This window comes from Spermophilus citellus (genome assembly GCF_964194105.1).
Source record: "Spermophilus citellus genome assembly, chromosome: 11".
Taxonomy (NCBI): Eukaryota; Metazoa; Chordata; class Mammalia; order Rodentia; family Sciuridae; genus Spermophilus; species Spermophilus citellus.
Genome location: NC_138192.1, coordinates 28,736,076 through 28,753,861, shown reverse-complemented (window position 1 = coordinate 28,753,861; position 17,786 = coordinate 28,736,076). Strand labels below are relative to the sequence as shown.

At 53.2% G+C, this 17,786-nt stretch overlaps 1 protein-coding gene across 4 annotated transcripts in view; it reads right to left on the bottom strand.

Moving 5' to 3' along the window:
• GLI2 (GLI family zinc finger 2) overlaps positions 1-17,786 on the bottom strand; it is a 231,805-nt gene that overhangs the window by 38,388 nt on the left and 175,631 nt on the right. For all 4 annotated transcript variants that reach the window (XM_081261899.1, XM_081261901.1, XM_081261900.1 and 1 more), the window contains one exon: positions 14,213-14,318. In XM_081261899.1, coding sequence (XP_081118025.1) covers positions 14,213-14,318 — 106 coding nt within the window. The remainder of the gene's footprint in view (positions 1-14,212; positions 14,319-17,786) is intronic.

Here is a 17,786-nt window from a genome sequence, read left to right as displayed (position 1 = left end):
CTTGATGTGAGCCTCTGAGTCTGGATCCAGCCTTGCCTAAGGCTGGTACCCCTGGCTTTTCCAGTTACCCGAGCGGAGGCATGTTTGTGTTTGTTTAAACCACTCTGAGCTGTCTTAGGCAACTGCCGGGGCCCGTCAAGACAGGCTTGGATCAACACACCCGACCCCTGACCTGGCGCTCCTCGAGGCAGACCTGAGCCCTAGTTCAGCGTGGGGCCCGAGGGAGCAGGGAAGGGGGCCTGGGGATAAAGCAAGCCGAGGCCTAATTGGACAGCACCATGATCATGACTATGTCAAGTCCACTGAACGCCTACCACGTGCAGCACAGCTGATGGCCGGCAGGCTGGGTAAATGACTCCAATTGAAAGATGAGGAAACTGAGGCTGAACGAAGCCATGACTTGCCCAAAAGCTAGACTGGAAGCAGGCCTCCCGGCCTCTGTGAAGGCCATCGGCATCTCTAACGGTCCCCTTCGACACAGGCTTCTGCTCTCCTCTGCCCCGGAGAAGCTCAGCCTGTGTGGACATCCCCTCGCAGGTCACCGAGCTGATTGTGGGGCTGTGCAGGCTGAGGGGGCACTGACCACGCTTGTGGCCAGAGCCTGGACTATGAAATCTGACAGATAAGGGTCTGAATGGTGGCTTTGCCCAAACTGTGACCTCCGTGTTATCTGCCCCTGAGCCTCAGTGTCTCCAGCCTGCAGGGGAGATGGGAGGAGCCAGGCACGCAGTGTGGCTGGTGCCGGGCACTTAGTGAGTGCTTGGCCAGTGCTCCCCACGTTTTGTGTTTAGAAGATGGAAACAGAAGCAGCTCGTGGGGTAGAGAGGACCCAGCCCACACCTCCGGCTCCACTCCAGGCCCCTTCCTCACATGCTGGCACAAGATTTTTGGCAGGAGAAAAAAGGCGAGGGCCAAGGCCATGAGAACCCTGCACGGCCACGCGCAGCTCGGCAGCCCCGGCTGGGCCTGAGTGAGCACGCCCAGACCCTGGGAGACGGTGCCACCCCCGGGAGCTGAGTGCCGGGGTAGGCGTGCACTTCTAGAAGGCTGGAGGGATGAGTAAGGCTTTGATGGCTGGGGAGGGGAAGGAGGGCGTCTGACCCGCAGCTCGGCACAGCCTGAGACGGGCACCGGGGCAGGAATGGACGTGTTCCTTAATGCAGTGGGAGAATGGGAAGGAAGAATGGGGATTGGGGCCCCTGCACCCCACCCATGCTGTTTGTGGAAGTCGAACAACGCAGGACTGAAGGTGCTGACTCACTCAGACTTGGTATGAGGCATGGGGTGGGCTTTGCGACTCGGGTGGGTCCCAGGGAGGGACCCAGGGAGGGATCCACCCTTAGCAACCAGAAGATGGCTTTGTTCAGAGACCTCCTGTGTGGCTCAGTGAAAGCAAGCCCTTTGTGTCCCATTCCACAGACCGAAAAACTGAGGCCCAAAGCAACAGATATGGCTTTTGTGAGGGCCCCTGTTGAAGATGAGAGAGACGAGGTCCAGTCCCTTGGACTTCCGTGCCTTACCTCTGGGCTGCTCCTTGGGTGAGGTATGGCCTTAGTGGCAGGTAGAAAGGCTGCAATCAAGTGTCCAGAACCAGCCTCTGCCCTCTGTGACCTGTGCACCCCCTCTGAACCTGGGCACATGCCAGGCTTGTTGCTCCCAGCTCTGTCCTGGACATCGGCACCTCCAGCCATGTTCTTCTCTTCAGCGTCCCCTTCCCCAGTTAACCCCTGGTCTCCCCCGAGGGGGATCAGCACACTGCAAAGCCTCCCAGCCCCAGGTGAAGGTCATCTCTGCTCCTTTGGAAGGTGGCTCCTTCCCATCACGCTGAGCACGTGCATCTCAGCTGACGACCAGGCACCTTCAGCAACGAGCTCACAGCACCCAATCTCCCATTGCTTGTGCAGTGTCCAGCGTGGTACCCAGGGTGTGCAGGGAGCATACTTGGTCTGTGTCAGCTGAATGAATGAACGAACGAATGAATGAATGGATAAAGCAGGGCACGTAACCAGTGAGGAGCACAAAGATGGTTGCCGATGGGGGCCATCCATCAGCTCTGCTAGGCTCACTCCTGGCTACGGGGCTGGGAGCAAGCCATGTGCCTTTTTCTCTGAGTCCGTCTCTGCACCTGCAAAGATTCACTGTAATGGTGACCTTGCAGATCAGTTGGGGCACACACAGATGACTCCCAAAGATATATGTCCACACCCTGTGAATGATCTTATTAGGAAAAAGGGACCTGGAAGATGTATGTCGGCAAGGGTTTTGAACTGAGGAGGTTATGGATTATCAGCGTGGGCCCCAAAGGCAGAGGGAGATGTGCCATGGAGACCTGGGGACAGAGGTGAGGGACACCCACTGGAGCCAAGGGATGCGGGCTGCGCCCAGAGTCAGCAAGCTGCAGCTCCCCCCAGCAGCCTAGGGGTGGCCGGGGCAGTGTGGGCAAGTGCAGCCCTGCCGACAGCTTGATTTCAGCCAAATGACGCTAATTTTAAACTTCTGATCTCCAGAACTGGGAGAGAATAAATTTCCACTGTTCTAGGACACCGAGGTCACGTGACTTGTTGCAGTAGCCCTGGGCAACTACTGCAGCAGGCGAAGCACCCTGCACCCGTGGAGCAGGCCCTCAGGAGGACGGGCATTACGTCATCCTTACTACCACCTTTCTTCTGGGACTATAGGCTCTCGGGCTGCAAGTCTGCATGTTATTTCTTGGGATAATCCCAGTGCAAGTGGGCACTTCCTCTGTGGCAGGATGGCAGTGAAGGGGAAACCCCTCCCCATTCTAGGGTGCTCTTGGCCGCGGCGGGTGGAGGGGCGTCTGAGCCCTGCGTTCCAATCTCCATGCTCACAGGGCTCGGGAGCGTGACTTTCCACCCGCTGCTGGGATTACTCGGTCCCTGACTCCCCATAGCTGGAATCTACCCCAGCCTTCAGCCCTAACACGCCAAGTCCCCCTGCCCTGGGGACTGCTGGCTTGCGTGCACCAGCTCTGTCTGTGGGCCAAGATGCCTACCACCCACCAGGATCACAGAGCATGGGTGGGTCAGCCATGCTCGGAAGTGGGTCAGCTGCTGTGGCTGAGCTGCTGGGGGCTGGCACCCATATTCTCAGCAACGCTGGGCAGTGTCCGATTTCAGGCTCCTTGGCAGGGCCCAGAGGATGTCCGGAAAAGAAGCCCCATTCTCCAAAGCCCCAGCCTTGCTGCTCTGGGCTCTCTTTCTCCCTACGCTGGGACTTCATGCCAGGGTGGGTGGGCGGGGCGGGCCTGTGTGTCCTCACCAGGGCGTGGATGCAGAGCGAGTGTGGCCCGAGGCCCCACCGACGACAAACAGAAACAGCTCCATAAAGCGCTGCTGCCCGGAATCCAAGCTCCTCTCCGGGGTTTTCCTTTGTTGGTTTCTTGTTCTGTCTCGTATGTGAAATGGCCCTTTCGAAGTTTTCACCCCATTTTCCAGACATCCACATAGAAACCACCAGAAATCAAGTCCTTCCCAAAATGGACCAAGAGGGTTTGCGTTTTCGGAGACGTAGAGCGAGTTCTTTGGGAAAATACCGGAGCCCTCTCCCTAGACTGGAGCCCAGTTCATTTTCTGTGTCACTGTGCACTTGCCTGTGCATCTGGACAGAAGGCTGTCCCCTGGAGGGGGGTCTGCAAACAGGAGCGTGGCCTTCATCCCCTGTTCCCGGGTCTGGGTGGCATTCCCATCTTTAATCAATGGTCTCTAATCGTGCATCTCTTATGGCCCTGGGTGGGCAGCTGGAGATCCAGGACCACTTGGTCAGGACCCTCAGTGGGGACAGTGGCTGCAAACCCATGACAACTGCCACACCAGAGGTGTGCCAGGTGGACCCCACCTTTCCCAAGGTCCACCCAGAGCCCTCACAGGCAGAGTGTGTGAGTCCCTGTGAGACCATGATCGCACTGAGCCTGCCAGGTTGCTGGCCCATGCAGGGACCTCTGGGGGTACAGAGAGTAAATAGTGACCACAGGCCAGAGACAGTACACCGGGCACTGGGGGGGAGGGAAAGAATCCATTCACCCTGCTGGGGCAATCTGAGAATTCCTGCAGGAGGGGGCACCTGAGACCACCCAGACTCTGACGGGGGAATGGAAAGGAGGCTGTAGTGGTACAGTCCTGGTGCTCTGAACCTGGAGAATGGGTGAGAGAAGGACAAGTCTGTCAGGGATTTGCTATAGCATCTGGAGGTTCAAGGTCTGAACTGCTGGCTGGGTAGGAGGAGAATGGGAGGGGAAAACCATAGGGAAATATCCAGAATCCGAATCATGTGGCCAGAAGAATGTCTCCTCCAAACTTGCCATCCAGCATGGGAAGAGACCAGGCACGAACGGAGAGAGGTTATTTGCAACACATAAGACTAGAATGGAACACATATCCTTAATATATAAAATGCATGTTCAAATCAATAGGAAAAAAGATAACTCAGTTGAAAGATGGGCAAATTAGCAAAACAGATATTTCATAAGAAGGAAACATTAGAAAATAAACATATTAAATCAACATATGAAATCAACATATGAAAATGTCAAGGAGATCACCTTGGCAACAAGGATGTAAAACAATCCCAGTTCTCAAACCCTCCTAGTGGGAGCGAGTGTTGGCAAAGATCTGGCTACATCTGGAAGAGTTCCAACAGACCCTGTGACTCAGCAATTCCATTCCCTGACAGGGATTTAGTCTAAAGAACCCACCACTCCGGGAGCCCAGAGGATGGAGGGAGAATGTTCCAGAAGTAATGTTCAAAACAGCAAAGACACAGATGCTCCCAAAGGCTGGTCAACAGGCGGCTTCAGAGCAGTAAGAACAAATGAATGAAGAGCCCACGTGTTCAATGGGTAAATCGCCAGAACATAATGCAGAATGTGCAAAGCCAGTTCCCAGAGCATACACCGGCACTGATTTTGTTTATATAGTGCACAATAAAACAAAAATAAATGATGCATTGTTAGGAAAGGAAGACAGAAGAGGTAAGGGCATGGCTAACCCAGAGAATGGTCCAGGGACAGACCCGGGGCAGGGGCTTCCAAGGTGCCTTAGGCTGTCAGGTCCGAGGAAGGGTGTATGCGTCGCGCTTACTTGTACATCTTAAGGAAGCCTTTACTATTCTTTGTAGCATCCCGAAGACTTGTTAAGACCAAATTTTGTAAAAAAAAAAAAAAAAAAACAAAGGCTGAATGGAAGCCGGCATCTCAGCTGGCTGAGCGGACAGGGATTCAGCAGAGTGACCACAGGGTGAGGTGGCCAACTCCTGTGGGCTACTAGAAAGCATTTCAGAAATCCATGGTTGTCCCCAGATCACCCAGAGGGCCCAGGGTGGCTGCAACTTGTGTCTGCTGCTCAGATTGTCCCAGGCCAGGGCTGGCCCTCTTGGTCAAGCCTGCTCTGTGACAGACGCACATCTGTATACACATCCAGGCCGCCTGACCCTCCGCTCACCGGCTCCCGTTCCAGACCCGCATGCTCCACCAGACCCAGCCGAGCCCCCAGCCCTCGCCCGTCACTCCCTCCACAGAGCTGTAATAGAGAAATCAACGTTTTCGGCTGACGAAGTGCAGATTTCTTACTAAGTAAACACTGATGTTTGGGTAGGGAAATTAGGTTTTAAAATTGCGCATACAAAGGAGGCCATACAGATGGACTTGGTTAGGGTGAGCCCACAGTCAATGGTGGTTCCTTCAACGACCCCCCCCTTTAACCCGTCCCCCACCCCAGCAGGACAGGAGGACCAATTTAAATATAAAAATCCAAAAGCAAAAGAGGAACCTATTGGGGAGGCTTCTTCCCCCAGCAAAAGGGGGACTTGTAAGGAGGGGGGGTGGGATGGGGTGGGGGATCCTGGAGGTGGTCTTGGACTTGCTCCATGGGTCCAAGGACACGGCTGGGCTGGGAATGACATCTCAGGGTAGCGGGGCTGGTTGGGTTAGGCCTTCTCCAGGTGACCCGGGCACTGGTTAACCTCTGGGCATGTGGGATCTTGGACTGTAACAGGAGCCGCCCTTGGCTGAGCACTGTGGAGCCGAGAATCTTCCAGAAAGTGAATGGCTTCAAGTCATGGGTAGGAGCGAGACGAGCAGGGGTCTGGGTAGTGGGAGGGAGCCGTCAGGGGAAGAGGGGCTTTGCTAGCCTTCCCCAGGGGCCTGGGATTAAGTGGTGAGAAAGGGCTCGTGTGGATGGTGGTCTAGACACAGGCAACCCCTCCACAGGGAGAATTCTTAAACTCTGGCCTCGCTTGCCAAAGCGCCGTGTGGAATTTCCTTTCCTCTGTGCCTGTCAAAAACGAGATGGATAATCCGGAATAGTTTAGATAAACCTCCTCACAGAGCTGGGGGAGCTGCCGTGCGCCCATGAGCGTGTGCTTGGAAAAGCTGCCCCTTCTCAGAGGCACCAGCATCTGCCGGGGAGCGGAGGCCCCTGGCTATAGCAGGGGTACCCCCTGGGCTGGGCCGGGGGAGAGGCAGGCTTCCCATTGATTAAATACATCCCGTTCCTGGTCTCCCGTGTTTTGGGCTCCCTCAGCCCCTCTGGCCACTCTGCCATGGCCCAATTTCTGTTTCCTTTCCAGCCAGACCGTCTCTGTGGACAGTTTGTGCCTCTCTGGGCTATGTCCCCACTCCCCGGCATGAGGCTGGCACATCATAGGTACGGGAGGGGAGGACCATGCACTGAGAACGCCCCCACTGAATTAAATAGCAATTTATCTCTTTCTACTCTGTTGGGTGGGACAGGCCACAGTCACATCTCAGAAGTACAGCTCTGGACGGACAGGAGGACGGGGCTCCCACGGGAACTACCTAGTCCTCCTTCCTGGGCACAGGGACACAGTCGATGCCGGCCACCAGCCTTTTCCAAGCACAAGGGCTCAGGAACAACTCAGAGACTACACCTTTCCTCAATGTGTTGACTGAGGCTGGCAGGGGTGGCCCCAAGTGACAGCACTTAGGACACAGATAAATCTAGCAACAACGAACTGGGCTGCATGAATGAATGCACTCTGGGCACTAGCCTAGGCTCTGTCACTGAGGGGACCCTTGGACCTGTGTAGTCTAAGAGGACTTCCTACCTTGAAGGCTGATCCACCTACATCCTGGGGGTGTGGAAGGCAAATGTCCAAGAGAGCCCCCAAGGACAAGAGAGGAGTCAGGGGGTCACTTCCTGACCCTTGCAGGACCCACCGGCTTCCAGCACCTCTCTGCAGCTGCCGGGCACACCCTCTCCCAGTGCAGACCTGTCTCTACAAATCAAGATTTGCTTCACTCCCCGTGGGCCCTGCACTTAGCTGACCACATGGGGCGTTCTCCAAAGCCCAGGGCCAGGCAGCTCCTCTTGGGCGAGGGGCAGGCACTCAGCAAAGATCAAAGACCAGGCCGCCTTATCAGACACGCTCCTCATTAAACTTTTATAGGCCAGATTCCATTATAAATGAGCTGTCTGTCCCTAGTGCTGGGAAACTGACACTCTCAGCCAGGGGCCGCTGTAATGGGGGGCACCCCTAGGGTCACACTGCCTGGGTTCAAATCCCAGATGTGCCACCGACGAGGAATGCGTCGCTGGAAAGGCAGTAAGTCGTCCTCTGCCTCCATGTCCCCACCTATGAATGGGGAATCGCCTCTCAGGGCGGGTGACGTAATGTGAGAAGAGCTTATATCATGATAGAAGATACTAAGGCTTCTTAGCTGGACTGACACCAGGGTCCCTGGGCCCAGAGAGGTCACGGGCCCTCCTGAAGGGGCCTCTCCAGGTTGTTCATCCTGTGTTGAGGCAGGTTCCATATCCATGTGTCACTCGGCCACCAGGCGGTCACAGAGGAAGGACATGCGGCCCACACACTGCCTAGATGAGGCTTTCTGGGCTTCCTCTCTACCTCACTCCAGTCCCCTGAAGAAGTTCTTAAGTGGTCAGCCATAGTTAGGTTTTTTGGTTTTGGTTCTTTTTAGTTATACATGACCGTAGAATTCATTCTGAGATCATGATACACAGCAGGTTTTTAAAGAGAGATCCGGAAGAGAGGAGGGCCATGTGGGTGGACCCCTGTGAAGCCGGGGGACAGGCCCTTGGTGGGTGACCTGGGTCCACCCAGCATCTCAGCCCAGGAGGCAGGCCGACATGCCCTTGAGAACACTCCTCCTTCCACGAGGCTCTGGAAAGAACACGCATGTTTGCAGAGGGAGGAGAAGGTTCTTCGAGAAACACAAACAGAGCCAATCCTCTCTAAACCGTCAACTGGTGTCTTGAGCCAAGAATCAAGAAAATATCCAAATTTCTTTTCGGCCCCAACCCCCGCCTTCCGTGAATGGCTGAGGACAGAGTCATAAGGTCCCGGGACGGGCCAGTGCTGGTGAATCACAGGCTGAGCGGGCGGCCGTGTTTACGAATCTCACGACGAGCCGGTGCCGACTTTATGGAACACTGACCTTGGAAAAAGCTATCTTCCAATCCCCCAGACTGGAAAGCCGTGAGCTCAGCCCAGCAAGAGCAAAGAGCTACTTTTTAAAGGGCAGGCACACCAGCGTCGGGCTAAACGGCCCCATTAACACGCCCTGGCGGGGATGAAGAGGGGACTGGATTCTTAACTGCGCTCTCAGGGGGCTCTGGGGAGTGTGCACCACACGTGACTGGGGGTACAGAGGACGGGAGGAGGCGGCCCCCACACCCACCAGCTGGCATTCCCTCTGTCCTTCACGTACCTGGGCCAGTGTGTTGGCTATTCATGACATGTAGCTACAACCCAGAGCCATCTGTCCCTAACAAGAGCCCCCTCCTTTCTCCTTATTCATGCAGGGTGGCCTTGGGCCTTGATGGTCAATGCCATGCAAGCCAAGTCCAGCTCAGGTTCAAGTGATCCGCAGGGAGCAATTAGCCGTGGCCAGGCCTCTCATCCATGCTAGCGCTATGAATCCAACGAAGCCAATACACAGCCCTGGGCTTCTTGGCCAGATGTTGAACAAGCAGGGTGGCCTCTAGTGGTCCCCAACTAGGACCTATGAGTGCTTGTGAATAAGCCAGATTCCCAGGCCTCACTCTAGCCCAAGGATGCAGAGCTTTGTGGGCTGGAGCACGGGAGTGAGCATCCTTAAGTCACACCCAAATTGCTCAGGTCCGCAGGCAGGTTTGGGACTGCTGCGTGTGACAGTGTTCTGAGCCCTTCTGGGCTGAAGGTAGCTGGAGTCAGTCTTTTCTGAAGCCCAAGGCAGGGCAGGGCAGGGCAGGCCTAGGCTCGACCCACCAAGCCACATCAAAAGCTGAAGATCGACCCTGAGCCAGGAACATGGACTTCCATTGCTCCTTCCAGGACACAAGTTCATTCTGGCCAAGTCAGCCGGGACTCATCACATACCAGGACATGGGCGCAGAGGAGCAGGGTGTGCGTGTCTAGAAACGAGCCACCATCAGGGCTGGGCTGCGTGGTGGTCCCTCGTTCAGCAGCCTGAACATGGAGAGCGGGGTTGCCAACCTGGCCCTGCGCCTCGTCTTCGTGGGGCTACTAGAACTTGCTGGCAGTTCTCCTCGCCATGTTCTCTGTCCTTCTGTCCATCCCTTAACTGTTCTACAGTTTCCCTGAAAATAAATCTGGCTCTCCTTCCTGTTCCTGGGAGCCAAAGGAGGTCATCCCATCTTTCCTCCCTCAACGGTAACTTCTTGGCCTCATTTCCCACCATCTTACATCCCAGCCATTGGATGGTCTCTTGGTTTTGCCACACACGCCCCACAGCCCGTAACGAATCTCCGTCTTTAGAACAGGCAAGCAGGGAGATCAGCAGTACCAATATGAACCACCAACCTCTATTGAAGGCTTCTGGACTGTTCTCAATGCTTGCTCCCAAGGTCCTATTTTACTCTCAGAATATTTCAGTCGGTGTGTTATCTGGATTATCTGTGAGATCTGGCCCCTTCACTGATGAAGAAATTGAACTTGGTTAATTTGTTAATTTCTGTCAATCTGCTCTCCCACAGCCGGTGGATTCAGCTCGGGGTTCAAGTGCAGCCAGCCCAGCAGGCTCTGGGGCACTGAGTGGAGCACTTTTGTGGGCACAGGGGAGGCATGAGGGGCCAGCCCTAGAGCCTGCACACCCTGGGGTGCTCCATCCCTAGAGATCTCAGGATCCTGAGAGCCCTGGGGAGAGGTCTTGATGCCAAAGCAGTGGGGGGCAGGAGGGGACAAGGGCAGACTGGTGGGCGCACCCTTGATACTCCCAGCAGCAGGCAGAGGCTCAGACTTGTGACAAGAGATGATGCTGGACCTCATTCGCTGTGTGACATTTGTGTAATTAGACACACTTGATGCCCGCAAAGAGGAGCAGGCCACAACATGGGCTGGATGGATCGGGGCGCTCCCCCAGGCTCCGACCACATTGATCAAGGCAGCCAGAGCCACAGAGCCATGTTCTAGGAGGCTCTGTGTGGTTCCCACCTGAGGCACTGACGGGAGGGCAGGGGAGGAGCTGGGCTCTCCAGAGCTCAGGGCCAGTCCCCAAGGCTTTCACTGTCTCACCCTTTGGCCTGAGTGGGACCCTACTGTCCCAAGGAGGCCACCCCTAGCAGGACAGGGTCAATGGGGGCTTGAGCAGACCACCCCTTCCTGTCTTGGGGAGGGGAGCTGTACCTGAGAGACTGCTCTCCCCAGCGCTGAGAGAAGCCAGCACACCCACCATGCAGGCATCCTGTGGAAGCCACCACCCCTCTCTGAGCTTCAGGACTGTATCTGCAAGACCAAGCTTCTAACCCCATCTCCCGGGGCAACCGGGAAGATTAATATGCATATCAGGCTCACTGCGGTGCCTGCTGCAGATCTGTGCAAAATGATCAACACCCTTTATGCTACTGGATGGAGCCAGACTCCTCACTGGGGTTTGGTGATCCCAAGTGTACCAGGTAATGGTCCCCCAGGATGACCATGTCCTAATCGTCACAGCCTGTATTACCCTCAATAGCACAAGGGACTTTGCAGTGTTAAGGATCTTGAGATGGAAGGATGATCCTGGATAGCTGGGTGGGCCTTAAAAACAATCACAAATCCTGATAAGAGAGGCAAAGAGAAAACTGCTTCAGAAGAAGAAATGAGAAGACAAAGAGAAGAAAAGGTGGTATGATGTGACCTCAGGGTTGCAAGCCAAGGAATGCAGGAGGCGTCCACAACTAGTAAAGCTAAAGAAACAGATTCTCCTCATCAGCCCCCAGGAGGAACCAACACTTGATTTTAGCTCCATCAGAGTGAGTTTGAATTTCTGGCCTTCTGAACACTGTGATTATACATTTGTATTGATTTAAGCCACTCAGTTGGTGACAGTCTGTTATAGCAGCCACTAATAACTCATACTACCATTCAATCTAGAGAAACAATTTGTTTTAGCAGCCACTAATAACTCATACTACCATTCAATCTAGGCTGCCAGTGGCCACCATGAGCTTTCTCCTGCCCCAGGCTCTGTTGGCACTCTGTCTTCCCTGGCCAGGAAGGAAGCAGGTCCAGACATGGCATCTGACTGTCCAACCCAGCACCAGAGAAAGGCAAAGCCCAGAAAGAAGCCCCAGCCCATGACCACCTGCCTGCCTAGTGAGTGTCAGCACTGAGGGACTTCTCATTCAGTGGCAGGGCTCTGTCTACAAGCAGAGCATTTCAAGACCCAGGCTTCAGAGCATTTACCTGAGAACATGTTAAACAGATTGTGGATCCCACCCCAGAGATCCCTCAGCATTGTCCACACTCTGCCCAACACTAGGACCATGTGCAAGCGACACTTGGCTTGCTGTGTCCAGGATGGGTGCCCCTGAGCCAGCCAAACATTTCTCAAGAGCAGGAAAATCAGCAGCACAAACTCCATCTCAGGTTGAAACTGAGCTCCTAGGATTTTCAGATGCCACCAAATGTTCAATTTTCAGGTGATTCAACTAGTTCCAAACATTCGCACTTTCCAGAAGCTGCTTGGGCTGTGGTCACAGCCACCTGCACCTGGAGCATCCCTGGAAGGGGTCAGAGGATAGTAATGGCCTCATCACCTACAGGTGCACCGAAGCAGATCCTAGTCATTCAAGGACCACGTACATACATCAAAGAAGCATGGTAAGTTTTCCATATGTCAAAAGGACACACAGGACCATTGGAAAAGACTCCCAATGGCCAAACGTAGGACAGTCTGAACAATACAATAAATACTGAGTATTATCCATAGAATAATATGTGTCCAATGAATAATCAAATAAAGAAAACATGGAAGGAAGGATAGTTCTTCCTTACAGTAGAATTCCCATCAATACACACTGATGGAGCGACGGAAACAGAACACCATGTGCCAAACACTAATCATCACAGTTTCTGGCAAGAATCTTTCATGGATATTTAAGTACGTGCATAAAAGTGATAAGAAATGGGGTATACACACAGTCCCCAAGTATTGTCCAGCCAGACACTTAACAACTACAAAGGTAACAACTTTAGAGCAGATCATCCCGAAGACACTGCCTTAAGCAAATGACCCACATTTCCGGTGCCTCCTGATACCATGTGCTGTAAAGCACGCACAACATCACTTTTACGATATTATTTCCTCCAAATGCATCATCTGAACAAAACTGTGAGCAATATCAGCTTAACCCAAACTGAGAGGCAGATGCAGTAACTGGTCCACCTTCTTCAAAAGTGTCAAAGTCATAAAAGACAAAGAGGGTCACCAGATCCACCCAGACGAAAGATGGTGGAGAATGTACAATCACCAAAGGCATCGGGGGACCTAGGGCTGGCTTCCAAACCAGGAAAAAAGACGTTCGTGGGCACCCAGCCACATGTGGATAAAAGGGGTAGGTTCGTGCACAGCCTTGTGTCAGTCTTTGGTTATGTAAGATGTTTACATTTAAAGAGCCGGATGGAGTGCATACAGGAAATCCTTTATGATTTTTTGCAACTGCTTTTGCATGTCTGGACTTATTTCAAAGTAAAATATTAAAATGTAAAAAAAAATATTTTAGAAAAGAAAATAAAAAGTCCCAGGTTTGTTCCATCCTGGGGAAGCAATAGGTTTCCCCAAACAGGTGACGTCGAGGGCTGGCTGTGTACTTCTTGGGCACAACCCTTGGAATGGAGGGAGCATTCAGCAAATGCCTCTTGACTTCATTCCGACAGGAGATGGGAGAGGTAGGAGGACTTGCCTCCATGAGGTGCCACACGTGGAGAGGGCTGTCAACTCAACTAGCATTGACCTGCTGTATGCCAGCTGTCAGAAGTCCAAGGGAGGCTCAGAGCCTGCTGGAAGGCAGCTAAGCAAGCGGCTCACTCTGGGGTGATAGTGTCGAGGGAACCAGCCTGGGGCCCCACTCAATGTGGGGGACCCAGTAACCCCTGCAGGAGGTGACTCCAGAGCTGAGGCTTAGAGGTGGTCAGGTGGAAGGGATCTTCTAGATGGGATGGGCAAGCAGGAGCATGGCAGAGATGGGAGGCAGGGGGTGTGTGTTGGAACCAGGTAAGGTGACTAGAGGGGTGTGGTCAGCAGGGCCTTCGGGGCCAGTTGATCCTCCATAGAAGCTCCCCTTACAGGTAGGAGTGGGGACAGTGGAGACATTGGCACCTCTCTTCTAGAAGAAGAATGAATGGGGTAGAGAGGTACCGAGCCTCGAGTCATAAAGACCAAGAAAACGGACATGAACCAGGGGCTTAGAGGTCCCAGGTGGGAATGGACAGGAGCAGGGCTGGACTTCCTGAGACATGCCCCTTTGACCTGGAGATCTCAAGGCTGGGGAATAGGAAGAGACCCCAGAGCATTGCTTTGAGCTTGCCTTTATGGCTGGGTGCCCACGAAACATACTGTCCCAAGTAGAAGAGTTGAGATAGTAAAAGGGAGTCCTCTGAAGCTTCTGTTGGGACAGCATATATCCAAGGTCACCTTCCTCATCCAGGTTTTTGAGCCTGGAAGGGACTCACGTCGTGGCTGGGAAAAGCAGGGAGGTCCCCTAAGGAAGTATATAGAGTCTGAGAAAGAATGTCGGGAGGTGAGCCAAACTTCCTTCTCAGGAGGCACCAGAAGGGTGGCTGGTGGGTGTGTACCTCCGGCTCACAGGTTCCCACTCATGGGTGGCAAAGGTGCATGCCCACTGGGTACTGCACAGAGCAGGAACTCCACAAAGGAGGACAGAGGCAAGAGTTGACAGCTGAGACTGCTGGGGAGGGGGCCTCCATGGAGCAGCAGGACCGAGGCAGGACTTACCCGTGCACGCTGTGGACAGAGTGAGGTTCGTAATGGTACCTTCCCTCTTGATGTCGCATGTCAATCGGCAAAGGTGCATGGAACGGCGGCAAGAGGTGCTGTGGCACTGCGGAGGGGGAGAGAGAGAGAGACAGGACTTCAAAAACTTTTCCCCTCCCTCGAAAAGCAATGTTCAAAGGGCTTTAAGCTCGATGAATTTCAGAGCAAGAGTAGCCAGGACAAGGGGTTGCGTGGTGCCCGTGCTATCACACACCCACCGAGGGGGATGAATAAATAATCAAAGTCGGCCCGAGAATCCTACATCTTCCACATAAAAGATCCCCAACCGCGCTCTTGACAAAGACAAGCAGCTCAGCGCTCTTTGAACTCGGGGAGATTACAGGCAGGGCCACGAAACCAGGCTCAGCCCGCAAATCAGGGCTGACAGAGTTGACAGGCTCCAACTCCGCCAGCCTCTGCCCACCCCGGCCTCAGCTGCGTGTGGCTCTAGCAGCAGCACCGGGTGACAACATCTGGATGCTGCCACGCACTCACACAGGCTGCAAACGTTTACCTAGGACCATCTGCGGAGGAAGGGCCCGCTCCGAGGGGACAGCCAGGCTCAGGAAGGCCACATCCCACCCACCTGCTTGCTGCCTGACCCATCTTGTGGGCAGCATAGCGCAGACGTCTGTGTGGATCTGTTCATTTTCCAGCTCTTAATATTAATTATCGACCCGTGCGTACTGGCGGGGCCTGCAGGATTGAGATCGCCAACACGTGCGTGTCAGTCTGCAGAGCTGAGTCAGCCTGCTGTCTGCCTTTGGCCTGTGCTCAACAAATCATCATGATAATTGTAGGATGCTCTTTGCTTATTTAAAAAAAAATGCCTGGGTATACCCTGGAGGCAAACATAATTATAGGCTTTAGGGAAACAGGGCTCTTTAAAAAGTAGTTAGACTGGGAAAGGAGAGATTTCTCAGTTGACTTTCCCTCAGTCTGAAGGCCACAGGCCAGCGGAGCCGTGTTGAGTCTGGATGTCTGAATAATTGAAAGAGATGGGATTGGTCTATTTTTTTTCTTTTTCTTTTTTTCGTATGTGCAGGTCAGCTGACGACTAGGCATCCCGTAGTAATGTATAAAAATAAGGCTGCCGTTTCTCTGCAAATAGATTCTAACACTGTACTGTAAACACTATAAATTCTTTCCTTGTATTGTGTCATAGTATGTATTAAAACACACATAATATAGAACTTACCATTGTAACCATGTTCAGTGGCATTAAGGACAGCCATATTGTATGACCACCCATTTTTAGAACTTTCTCCTCATCGCCAACTGAGACCCTGCACCCATTAGACCCCAACTCCCCCTCCCCCACTCCTGGTAGCTGTCATTCTGCCTTCTGTCCCAGTGGATCTGTCTACACTGGGTGCTTCCTCTCGGTGGAATCGACAGTACTCGTTCTTTAGTGCTTGGGTAATTTCACTGGGCATAATGTCCTCAAGGTCCAACTAAATGGTAGCAAGTGTCACAGTTTCCTTCCTTTTAAAGGCTACATATTATTCCATTATGTGTAGATGACATTTTGTTTGTCCATCATCTGTCAACAGACCCTTGGGTTGGACGCTATGGGTTTTTAACAGGAGGAAACTTTTCTACTGAGTCTCGACTTTACTTATCGATGTATTCAATTTTATCTTCATAATTCCACCATTCTGGTCCTTTCCACAGGGACTAGGAAAAAATTAAATCTTATCCCTGTGCTTGAATCAACTTGCCAACGTCGGACTCAAGAAGGAAGTGGTCAGCAGATGTAAGGGCAGGCATCCGGCCCTCTGGCCTGGCTTTGCTTTGAGAACCGCTGACTTCTGGGTGCCTCCTCTCACTCTGACCCCAGTCTCTGAACAGGTGAGCCTGAGAGTGTGACTGTGACTCAGCCACTGTGACAGGACAACCAAGTGCTGTGGAGGCCGTGGACCCTGGGATCAGAGATGGCCTCCAGGTGCATGCTTTGGACAAGCCTCAGCACCTGTCCGAGTCCCCATCTGCTCATCTGAACATGGGGAGCGGCGGCTACCTGGAAGGCTGTGCAGGTGCACAAAGCTAATGTGAAGGGGCTCTGCCCGGAGCCTTTGCAGTAAGAGGCACTCAACAAGTGTCACCACTGACAACGACAATTCGCCCTAGTGTTCGGAGCACTCAGGGTTCACAAACTATGAATTTACCTGCTGTGAGGCAAGGGATAAGGCCCTGGGGAGGCTGGAGAGTCAAGGGTGGGCCAGTCTCCACACCAGGACCACTTGGACTCTCCTGCATCTCCAAGCAGCCAGCAGTAAGCAGTGCCCACTTTTTAAATGTACAGGAAAGTGCCTTTTAAAAAAATGATGCTAGGATGGAATCCAGGGCTTTGAGCATGCTAGGCAGATGCACTGAGCTACATCCCCAGTCTTAGAAGAGCCTTTAAGAAACAAAACATCACAACACATCCGAGGAGACCAGAATACAGTATTACTAACAAAATAAAAATTGCTTTCACGAACAGAATTTCTGAAGCAGCTGGAGTAGGTGCTACAGTGCCCTTTCACAGATGCAAATAAAGGTCAAGGGCGAGTCAAGGTCTTGCCCCAGGTCACAGAGCTGAAAAATGACAGCCAGGAAGTGGATCCATTTGCTCCTAGGCTTTTCTCTCTGCCTAGCCACAGGGACACTCCGGGACAACTGCAGGGTGGGTGTCGCTGATCCCCAGGGTCCTCCCTTCCCGCCTTGCTTACGGACTATGGTTAACAGATAGTGCTTTGCAGACACCATCTCCTCATGGCAACCCCAGAACGCTGCATGAAGCCCAGAACTGCCAGAGGTCATCCCCTCCCCAGCTCCCCAGGGTGCCCCATCCTTCCCTGTCTTCCTTCTGCAGAAGCTTAATCCACCAGAACCCAGACCATCCCCAGTCCTGCTGGGAGCTGAGATGATGCTCTGCTCCGGATTCAGGGTCAATGTGACTTCGGCCAGGTCCAAAGAGCAGCCAAGAGCCCGAACAGCATGAGCTCTAGGACTTAACCAGACCCACATATGGAGGGAGGGTGAGGCTACTCTACTGCCTGCCCCACAGGACCATCCTGTGTGTGAGTGTGTGTGTGTGTGTGTGAGAGAGAGAGAGAGAGAGAGAGAGAGAGAGACAGAGAGAGACAGAGAGAGACAGAGAGAGAGAAGAGAGTGTATGCATATAGTTTGTGTATATGTATGTGTGGGTGGTTTGTGTATTGTGTGCAAGTGAATATGTGGGTATGTGTGTTGTTCCACACATGTGTGTGTATGTGTTGTATATGGATATGTGGGAGGTGTGTGTGCATGTATAGTATGTATGCATGTGCTTGTAGGTGTGTGTACGTTGCGGTGTGTGTTGTGTGTGCATGTGTAGTGTGTTCGTGTATTGTGGTGTGTGTATGTGCGTATGTTGCAGTGTGTGTTGTGTGTGCATAGGTCACACTGTGTGTGGTGTGTGCATGTGTATGTTATAGTTTGGATCTGGAATGTCCCCAGGCTCGTGTGTTGAAGTCTTGCTTGCCAGTGCAGCAATGATCAGAGGCGGGAC